We start from the raw sequence: 11594 nt of genomic DNA, 5'->3' as shown, positions 1-11594 counted from the left end.
TCACAAGTCAGATGTGTGGAAAGCCACTTTCTTTCTCCACAATTTCATAAAAGCCTTTTTCATCTCACTGTTTCTCAGGCTGTAGATAAGTGGATTCAGCAGAGGTGTGAGCAAGGTGTAAGCCAGCGAGATCAGCTTCTTGGTGTCTGGCGAATAGCTGGATTTGGGTTGCAGATAAGTCATGCTGGCAGTGCCATAGAAGAGAGTGACAGACGTAAGATGGGAGGCACAGGTGGAAAAGGCCTTCTGCCTCCCAGTGGTCGACGGCATCTTCAGGATGGCAAAGAGGATTCCAATGTAAGACAAGAGAATCAGCAGGAAGGGCACCATGACAATCAAAAGGGTGCCAGTGAAGGCATAGATTTCAAACAAGAAGATGTCTGCACACACCAGCTTCAGCACTGGGGGGGTCTCACAAAACAGATGGTTAATTTCATTGGGCCCACAAAAGGGAAAACTAAATACCCAGGTGGTCTGCACAGTTGCCACAGTGAGCCCTGAGAACCACGAGAACATCACTAACTTCACAAAAACCCTTCTGTTCATAATCACCGGGTAGGTCAGAGGATGGCAGATGGCAGCATATCGGTCAGAAGCCATTGCCCCCAAGAGAAAACATTCAGTCCCTCCAAAAAGAAGACTGCAATACATCTGCACAAAACAGCCCCCAAACGAGATGGTCGCTTTCTCATTGGATAAGATCACCAGCATTTCAGGCATGACAGCTGCACTGAAACCCAGTTCCACCATGGATAAGTTCTGCAGGAACAGGTACATGGGGATGTGGAGGCTCTGGTCCAGGCAGATGACAACTATGATTGTGACATTTCCCACCAAGATCACCAGATAAATCACCAAGAAAGCCCAGAACATCTGCTCTTGGAGTTGAGGAAAGTTAGAAAAGCCCAACAGGATGAATTCGACCACAAAGCTTTCATTTTGCTTTCTCATCTCAGTAGCAAGATCTTCTCTTGTTCTGAGGGACAAAGTATAATGAAGAATTAAGTCACATCCAGGAGCTAAAAGGTTGAGTCCGAAATTATTGGCAGAGGATATAATGGCATGTTGCTTATTCCAACAGAAATTGAGATTGGCAGGCTGGGAAGGTGGCTCAGTGGTAGAGTGCTTGCCTTGAATGCATGAAGCCCTGGGTTCAATTCCTCAGCACCACATAAGCAGTATAAGTTGGAAGTGGCTCTGTGGATCAAGCGGTAGAGCACTAGCCTTGAGATGAAGAGCTGAGAGACAGTGCCCAGGCCCAGAGACAGTGCCCAGGGCCAGAGTTCAGGCCCCACGACCGAACAACAGGAAAAAGAAAAAGAAATTCAGATTGGCAATTTTGAACAATGGCTAATAACTTGTAACAGTGAATCCTGAAAATATAACTGAAGTGAGTAATCTTAACTCTGAACTGTTATTTTAAAATTTACAATGGGTAACAGCACGTATTTTCTTGCATGCTTTTGATAGGTAGTGAAAAATTATTTAAAATAGTCTAGAGATGTGGTTCAAGCAGTAGTTTCTGCTTAGCAACCTAAAAGCCCTGAGTTCCAATCCCAGTACCAAAGCAAGCAAGCAAAATTAATTAAACTTATTCTTAAAACACATAAAACAATGTAATTTGCCAATCACAAGCATACATGCATCTACATTCCTTTTTTTTTTCCAGTACTAGGGTTTGAACTCTAAACCTGGGCACTGATCCTGAGTTTTTTCACTCAAGGCTCTCACTTGAGCCACAGCTCCACTTCCAGCCTTTTGTGGTCAATTGGAGATTTGTATCAAAGACTGCTGCCAGGGCTGGCTTCAAACCACAATCCTCAGATCTCAGCCTCCTGAGTAACTAGGATTACAGGCGTGACAGACCAGCACCTGGCTGCTCTTTTTTATTTTACTCATATTTGAATTTAAAATAAAGAGTTTGTTTTGTTTGGGGGGGGTCCAATCGTGGGGCCTGAACTCTGGGCCTAGGCACTGTCCCTCAGCTCTTCAGCTCAAGGCTAGCGCTCTACCACTTGAGCCATAATGCCACTTCTGGCTTTTTTCTTTTTACTTATGTATTGCTGAGGAATCGAACCCAGGGCCTCAGGCATGCAAGACAAGTGCTCTACCACTGAGCCACCTTCCCAGCCCCAAATAAAGGGTTTAAATTGGGTAAACTACCAACACAACACAGAAAAAAATTAAAACTAATGGTAATTCACAGTTTAAACACATTTTGTTTACAATTTATTATAATGCTAAAATATAATATGCATTTATAGTATTTAGATAAACATGAAAAATTAAAACAATTTATAGGTTGAGAGACAGACACATTTTGTTTTTAAGTTGAATTGTAAAAGTACTTATCTTAGATGGCTTCAAGCATATTGATTTCTAGTCAGGCTCTGCCTGACCAATTATACTGAAATTTGCCTCAGTGAGAAGTGTTAGAGGTCTAGTCTCCATCTCCCATCCTTGTGATTATAAACTTGCTTTTAGTGCTATAGAAAATACCACTTAGAGATATTCTGAACCTGAGACTTAATACCTTTTTCTCCCTCCTTGTCCCCTAACACACACACACACAAACATGAGGAAGTTCATTAGCCCTTTACTTAGTCAATGAACACTGATTCAGCACTTCTGTACTCTTACAGAAAAACTGAGCCATACATTCAACAACAGAGGTTAGAGGTCATCTAACCACACTGCACACAACATCACAACACAACTCCTACTTTCTCCTCTACCTATCACTGTCTAACTCCCACCTTTCCACCTCTGTATTTCATCATAGCACTCATCCCCACCTACTGAAACACACATGTATTTGAGATTTCATGCTTAGTACCTAACTCCCTCTTCTATGACATAAAATACAGGAGGACAAGAACTTTGTTCCTTTTTTATGCATTCTTGGTTTCAAAAAGAAGTAATACTTGGCTTAGTAGATGATAAACCAATATGCAATAAACAGATGGAGAAATAACTATTAAAAATTAATCCCAGGAAGTGGAATATGTAAACATACACAGGATTATTTTTACATGTACACGATGTATTAACTAAAGTATGATATATGCAGAGGATAATTCCAACTAACTTACTGTCTAAAACAATGATTACTGGGAAGCTGGTACTTGAGAAGTGAGCAGATGGAGATGAACTCAAGGGGAAGGGGAGCACACAAACGATCAGAGGAAGGGTGGGAAAATGAAGTCATAATATTCAGTGTATGTATGTGAAAATGGAACTAGGAAAATTGACAGGTTGGGTGAGGTTGGGAGAAAAGGGGAAGAATGATGAAAGGAATGACATTAATCAAGATGCATTGTACTCATAAGCTGACATGTTGATTGGAACCTCTTTGTACAACTACTTAAAGATACCAAAATACTATGAAATTTGTGGGCAAACGGGGGGGGGTGGCGGTGAAGAGACTGGGGGAAAGCAAGGAATGGGTGATATTGTCAAAAAGAATGGTACTCATTATCGGACTTATGAAACCTCTCTGTACAACACCTGAATAATAATAAAATTATATTTTAAAAATAACAAAATAATTTTAAAATAATCCAGACTTTACTCTTACAGAATATTGTGTCTGGTGGAAAATTAAGTCTAAGATAAGAGAACAGAGATGATCTGTATTTAATACTGGCTTTCTTAGTTTAAAGCAGCCTTGTGGGTTTGGAAATACCACTGAGTTTGAGAGACAGTTTTTGTGGCTGTTGTTATTGTAAAAGTGATGTGCAGAGGAGTTACAGTTACAGAAATCAGCTAACAAGGACATTTCTTTTTGGACAGTGTCACCCCTTCCCTTGCTCTCTCCTAGTTTTTCCCTCCCATCTCAACCACCACCAGTTGTATAGTTCATTTTCAACACAGTGTGTAGTGAGTATCACTGCTGCACTGTTCATCCTTTGGCCCACCATCTCTGTGCTTCCCTCTTTACCCTCCCCAAAACAGATAAACTTACAAACAAAACAAAAGGTACAGAAAACAAAAGTATAAAGGAGAAAAAACAACAAAACAACAAGAAAACCCTATTTCTTGGAGTTCATTTAGATCAAGATGGTTTCATATGACCATATGCACATAGCTATTGAGCCTTTGTGATCCTCTCCTAAGAATATCCTCTCCTTTGGTCTCACTGTGTGAATGTAGGAGGCACTCGTGACTCTGCCATGGCCACAAAGACTGACACTCTGCTCCTCCCTGCACTCAGCTTAGGTTCTCCAGCTGTCTGATATACCCCTAAGCACCCCTTTGAGCTCTGACTTAGGTGTTTTCTCTGATTTGCCGATAGGAAACTGCAGGCCTCAAAACCTCCATTTCATTCAGAAGGGAGGCTATAATAGCAGCAGCTAGGTACTTAGGAGACACACATGCTGCTTCCTGAATCTATTTGAGCCAGCCTGTCCCACAGAGAGCTGACCATTTTTCCTCCCAACCCAATTGCCCTTCCAGAGCCCCTCTAAGGCAAGCTCTACATTCTCTAGATTCCCCGAGGATAATGTTCCCTATTACTAGCATCCCCCTCACTAGGAGTGTCTATAAGTCTTTAGAACCTGGAACCCCTCTAGCCTCAGCATTGACACTGATACTGTCCGGGCTATGGCTGTCTTCCCTTCCTGTGCCTTCACTTCCTCTGGCTGTCCTTGTTTTGTAGCTTCTCTTCCAACCTGTACTTCATACCAGCAGCAAAATAACCTCCTCCTGCCTCCCAAATCTTCAGGTCTCCCCTGATGCATAAAATAAAATGCTTTCTTCTCAGGCTAGCGTGGAAGGAAAACCACTGTGTAACAACTGTCTTAGAAATGGAAATGAGGAAAAGATTACTTCTAAATAGACATCATAGTGCCAGGCACTGGTGCCTCACACCTGTAATCCTAGCTACTCAGAAGGCTGGGATCTGAGGATCACGGTTCAAAGCCAACCCGGGTAGGAGTCCGTGAGACTTTTATCTCCAATAAACCACTAGAAAACCGGAAGTGGTGCTGTGGCTCAGGCAGTAGAGCACTCGCCTTGAACTGAAGAGCGCAGGGACAGTGCCCAAGCTCAGAGTTCAAGCCCCTCGACCAACCAGATAAATAAATAAATAAAGCACAAGAAAGACATGTGAGAAAGGGTGAACAAATGCAGCAGTGGTACTCACTAGACACTATGTTGAAGACGAACTATTCAACTGGTAGGTGGAGACTGGAGGGAAAAACTGAGAAAGAGCAAGGAAAGAAATGACATTGTTCAAAAAGAAATGTAATCTTTACCTGACTTATGTAACAGCAACACCCCTGAATATCCCCTTTATAATAACAATAAAAAAGAAAGACACATGAATAGCCAAAGCTATTCATAATAAATAATAGAGACCAACTAGTTTTTGTGCAAGGCTTTGAAAAAGAAGCCAGAGGACTGAAGCAGCCTGAAAACCTGCCATGTCTTGTGTCCTGATCAGTAGGACATTAGCAGCAAGAAATTATATTACTTGACTTTCTGAAATGTGACTGTGATACATTAAAAACCAAATATCTATATTAACTTCAATAATATATTTGGGGATGTCAAAACATGCCCTAAAATAAGCAAAATTATCTCTGCTATGTAAGTACTATTTTAAATAGACAAAATAACATATTCAATTTCAAAACTGTAAAATCAAGTAAGCTCATTAAAAACAAAAACAAAATTTAGAGGATCTGATTTTAAAATATACAAACTTCAGGGCATTCATAAGGTAAAATTATTTGTGGGTAGAGGGGGCTTGGTTCTAAATTAGTGCCTTCACAAAGAATGAAAGAAAAACTGAACCTGAATGTCTGCTTAGGTTATCTTTTCCCTTTAACACAAAATGACCTAACAAAAATTGGGCTATGTAATTCACTAACATGATCTACTGGCTTCAGCATTAACTTTCTTTACAGCCTAGTCAAACAATTCTCTCCTCTGGGTTTCATATTTTTACAAGATTGGCTTTATTTCTGACCACCTTCCTTCTGCCCCTTGTTCAAGCTACCCTGTAACTCTAATTCTTATTCAAACTCTTATGTGACTGTGAATGGCAGGGCAACTGACTTTCTCACATGAGAAGAGTAGTCACTTAATACGATTTTCAGTGAAAAGAATCATAAATTCATACATGGGCATAATCTTTATTTCCTTACCTATTGACTGTCCCTGATTTTCACCTCATTTGATGAGATGCTTCACCTCTTTAGTTCAAAAAAAGAATCCCATCAACACAATTGAATGATTGAGTGCATTGATTTTATAACATTGTCTAACCTGGGAAAAGCCCTCTCTGGAGAGTGTTCATCCCATTTATACAGACTTTCCTCTATGGAGTTGAGGAAGCTCAAACACACAAACTTGGAACAGCCACTTCTCCAAGTGCCTACTGGGAATAATAAACATGTCTTCCCACAAGTGACTCAATTCCACCATGACTTCCCCCATTAAGAAAATGAAGACAGAGAAGGAATGGATGTTGGTAAGTTGGCACAAGGAAGAAGGAAGACGGGAATGCAGGCCCAGGGATCTAGATGAGGACTTGATTGGATGGACCTGATCACAATGGTAGGTATTATGGCCAGTAGACAAAAATTACTTTGTGGGAAGCCTAGACAAAAAAAATGTCTTTCATATAAATTCACAGTTGAAGCTTTCTAACTTAATGTCCAAACATCTATGCAACTATATGACTTTGAATGAACCAAGCAACTTCTCTAGCTCTATTATTTTTTGGTAAAATAAAGATACAGTTTGTATGAGTCAAGGGACTCAGAGTTTAGTTTAAACATTAGATTCAAACCATCAATGCTACCATTGGCTAATTCCCAGCAAGAGAATAGAGATTGATAAATATCCAGACTTGGCTTTATCAAGTCCTCAGATGTTATGGTAAAGATCTGACTTATTTTCTCTATTTCTCATCCTAAAGTGGGTTCCATTCTCCATCCAGTGACTTCTAAAAATACTTAAGGTTATATCCTCTCTAACTGTGTCTAGTGAGGAATGTAGTGTTCATCCTGAGAAAAGGAATTTTCATTCGCAAAACATAATATTCGAAGAATTTTTCTTTTATTCTTTACTATGGTAGGATCATTTGCCCATTCATGGACCAAAACTGTGACTGTCAATGGAATGCAATAAACTATCTTATATGTAATTTTGCTGATATCTACCCCAAACTGGATATGGCTTCAATCCCAGCTATCCACAATACATACTTTCAGATGTTTGTTGTTGTTGTTGTTGTTGTTTTGGTTTAGTTTGCTTTGGTTTTAGTTTTTCTTTAGTGGCACTCAGGTTTGAACTCAGGTTCTCATCCAGAAGGCAGGCACTCCAAGGGCAGAAGTGCAGCCACATTGCCAGCCCTTTTCCTTTCATTGGTATTCCTAAAAGACTGCACGTTTTCAAAAAAAATAATGCAGAAACATCATTTTCTTAAGAAATGGTGAAGGAAAAACTAGATATCTATGAGAAAGAATAAAATTGGACACTTAGCATTCACCAACACAAAACTTAAATGTAAGGCCTGAAACCACAACATAAAAATCCTAGAAGAAAATATGGGAGGAAAAACTCCCTGACATTGGAGTTTACAATAGGTTTTGGATAGTACAATAGAAGCAAAAGTTGACATGTGGTACAAGATCGGGGAGGGGAGGGAAGCTTCTACATAGCAAAGGAAACAACAAAAACAAATGACAAGTACTCTACACTGGAGCCATTTCTTCCATCCCAACTTCATTTTTTAATTAGCTACAGTTCAAACTTTATTTGTATTTCCTCCATTACTTTTAGAGAAACTTAAGGTTTAGAAAAAAATCTGAGAAAACAATACTTCATTATGTACATTGAAATATTGTTAAGAAAAAAATAAATATCAAGAATCTGGAACTTGAAGTATAGGGGGAAGGAGGGGCTTAAGGCCAAGGGAAGAAATAGAAAAATGAAGAGTAGAAGAGAATTCATAGTATTATAGAGTATGAGAATGGAACTAAGAAGATTGAGGGGATGAGTGTGTTGGAAAGGATGTGGGAGAAGGGTGGAAGAGGTGACTTTGATAAAGGTGCATTACACGCATGAACTGGCATAAAGAATTATAACTCCTTTGTACAAATACTTAAAGACAATGAAATTATAATTTAAAATTTTTGTTATGAGACAAAGCTCATACTAAGTATCCTCGCCACAAAGAAAGGTAAAGACCATGTCTATTACCTTGATTGTGGTTTTATATATGTGTGTGTGTGTGTCCAAATTCATCAAAGTGTATACATAAAATATATTGCTATTTATCCATTGTGCCTCAATAAAGCCGTAATTTTCAAAGGGAAAAGAAGAAAGTTCCTATCTACTCTATAACATCACTTCTGTATACAATCTTTTCTATTATTAATGTCTTATGTTATTATGGTTCATCTGTTTTCAGTTCAGGACTCAATATTGATAGAGTATTATGAATTATCTTTGCATTAAGTTTCATACTTTGTATTTTAGAGTTCTATAGGCTTTGGCAAATGCAACTGGATTCATTATGATCATGTCATCACAAAAGTTTCACTGCACTCAAAGCTCCTGTGCTGCACCTACTCATCCTCTTCCCTTATATCATAAATACATCAGCCACTGAACTTTTTACTGTCTCCATGGCTTAAGCATTTGCATGATGTCATATATTTGGAACTGTACAATATCTGGCCTTTCAGAATGGCTTTTATTTTACTTAGCAATTGCATGTGCGCCCACATCTATTTATTTTCCTGTCTTAAAAGTTAAAAATGTCTGAAATGTAAAGGAAGGCCACGGAATGAAGGTGTGGAGCCAGGGGAACTCTAATTAATTGCTGGTAAAAATGCAAGATAGATAGCATGGACCCTTTGGAAAGCAGTTCGGCAGATTCTTACAAAGCTAAACATAGTCTTACCACATGTGATCCAGAGAATTACTTACATGAGTTTGGGAACTTATATCTATACAATGATATTTCTAACAGCTTTATTCATAATTACCAGATATTGGAAGAAACCAAGATGCTTTTCAACAGGTGACTGGATAAACAAACTGTTGGAATACCTATGCAGTAACTATTATTCAGTGATTAAAATATGGGAGTAAACTACGGGGCTGCAGCCCAAAAGCAGAGCTTCTCAGCAGAGGAGCAACCATAAGAAAGAAGCACTGGATGATCATTCCAAACGTACTCAAAGGTCTAGACATTATAAATAAGGCAAAATTAAGCAAACAGTTTCTTTCTGGACCACAACAGAAAGAGTAGCAGAGGAACATTAGAGGACCTTGTGAGCACCAAGTCAGGAGAGTCAAAAGCCCATCAGAAGAAAGGGTGAACAAATGCAACTGTTATTGATAATGAACTATACAACTTGTGAGTGAGGGCAAGAAGGGAAAACATCAAGGACATCAAGGAAAGGGATGACATTGTCCAAAAAGAGATATATCCGGTACTTGACTTATATAACTGTAACCCCTCTGTGCATTACCTTTATAATAACAATAAAAAATAAAATAAAAATAAAGAGATGAAGACAAAGTATTCTGAGTAAAGGTAGCAGCATGTACAACAGCCTAGGAACCAAAGGGAGCCCAGCATGTCAGCATAACTGTGATCAGTATGGAAGGCAGGGACTTGGGAAGAAACAGGCTAAAAAGGTAAGCAAAGTTAATTCATTCAAAGTCTCACAGCAAAACATTAAGTTGTGGGCTGGGAAGGTGGCTCAATGGTAGAGTGCTTCCCTTGCATGCATGAGGCCCTGGGTTCAATTCCTCAGCACCACATAAACAGAAAAGGCCAGAAGTGGCACTATGGCTCAAGTAGTAAAGTGCTACCCTTGAGCTGAAGAGCTGAAGGACAGCGCCCAGGCCCAGAGTTCAAGCTCTACAACTGACAAAAAAAAAAAACCCTTAGTTGTAAAGTTTACTCTTAGAGTAATAAAAAAGTTGAATTGAAAAGGAAACAGTTCATAATAATTATACAACAGTTAGTATTCATAATATATTAAGAGTATCTGAATTCAAAAAGAATGAATAGATTGTTTATGAAAAAGGAAATACAGGATTGAATTGAGGCTGTACAACTCTATAAATGTGCTAAAAGTCACTGAATTGTAAAGTTATTAAAACAAGTATCATTTAAGGTTTCTATGTAACTCAACAAACATTTTTTTTAATTTTTAAGCCATCAGAAAAAGGAGAAGATGAAGGAACAGAGCACATTACAGAGACTTGGGAAGATTTGCAAGACACCAATATTCCAAAGGAAAATTACCTCTTTAAGGGCCGACAACCCTCTCTCAGCTCCCAATGAAGTCACCAAAAGGTGTCACTGGTAAAAGAAGAACCCAGAAGGTCCTTAGTCTCTATGAAAAGAAATTCCAGGGCATATGCACTGAGTTGTTAGAGCTCAATCAAGCAGGCAAGTACACAGAGCTCTCAGATCTGAGGAACTTCTCAAGGCTGTAGAAGATTCAATGGGTTAAATGTTACATACATAATTGTGGAGGTTTTGAAGAAATGGAAAGGCTTTTCCTGGAAGGGACTGGATAGGGAGACTATGTTTCAAGGTCATTTGGAACCAAGATGGGGAATTTGTGAGACAGTGCATGTAATTAAATGCTAATTAAGTCTCTCTTGCCAATATTTTCTGCAGAAATGGAACAAAAGGGGATTCACAGAAAAGCAGGATGTGGGCAGAATTTAGGATTGAAGTGAGGAACTGAAAGTTCTAGCTTACTCCTTGTGGGTGTTGGGGCCTAAGTGTATCTCTCTTCCTAAGACTCAGGCCCTCTTCCTCATTTGTGGAAAGCTGTCTTTTTGCTGTTCTGTGGAAGAAAGAGTGAGGGGCTTTCTGGAGTTTCTTTTATAAGAACTCTAATCCTGTTTAAAACTTATTACCTCCTAAGGTCTGTGTCCAACTATCATCCATTATTTTGGAGATTAAAATTTCAAACACATCAATTTGGGGGCAGAAAGAACACAAACACACAGACCATAGGAACAGACTCCATTTCAAATACACCATGGGTCAGTGGGTGTTTACAGACATAGGGTAGTGTCTGTGGATAGAAAATCACTAAGAGGAAAAAGCAGGAATCGTGAAGATTCTAGCTAAACCGAATTGACAGAATTTGTGTTGAAGGCAGGCTAGAGTGATCAGACATCCACTAGGAAACCCTAGGAAATGAGGAACTGGATTATACATGAAGTGTGAGCAGATATAGAGTGGGGAAGGTCTACAAATAAATTTAAGAGGATTTTAGTCACACTAGTCTCAAAAAACAATGAGGCTGCCAGGTGCCAGTGGCTCACGCTTCTAATCCTAGCTACTCAGGAGACTAAGATCTGAGGATTGTGGTTCAAAGTCAGCCTGGCAGAAAAGTCCCTGAGACTCTGATCTCCAATTAACCACCAGAAAACTGGAAGTGGCACTGTGGCTCAAGTGGTAGAGCGCTAGCCTTGAGCTGAAGAGCTGAGGGACAGTGCCCAGGCCAAGTTCAAGACCCACAACCGACCAAAAGAAAAGAAAGGAAGAACCCTTTTGTAATTCCTAAGGACTTTTTGACAATATGCTAAAAGCTTGAAACCCC

At 39.3% G+C, this 11594-nt stretch overlaps 1 protein-coding gene across 1 annotated transcript; it reads right to left on the bottom strand.

The window, feature by feature from the left end:
• LOC105995010 (olfactory receptor 10A3) lies at positions 1–951 on the bottom strand. The gene has a single exon (XM_013028684.1). It carries the CDS (start codon positions 949–951, stop codon positions 1–3), a length of 951 nt encoding a protein of 316 aa, XP_012884138.1.
• Positions 952–11594: the final 10643 nt, after the last annotated feature.

Source organism: Dipodomys ordii, unplaced genomic scaffold, assembly GCF_000151885.1.
Source record: "Dipodomys ordii isolate 6190 unplaced genomic scaffold, Dord_2.0 Scaffold113, whole genome shotgun sequence".
In the NCBI taxonomy this organism is placed as follows: Eukaryota; Metazoa; Chordata; class Mammalia; order Rodentia; family Heteromyidae; genus Dipodomys; species Dipodomys ordii.
The sequence above is the reverse complement of the archived record's forward strand: the minus strand, read 5'-3'. Positions and strand labels throughout refer to the sequence as shown.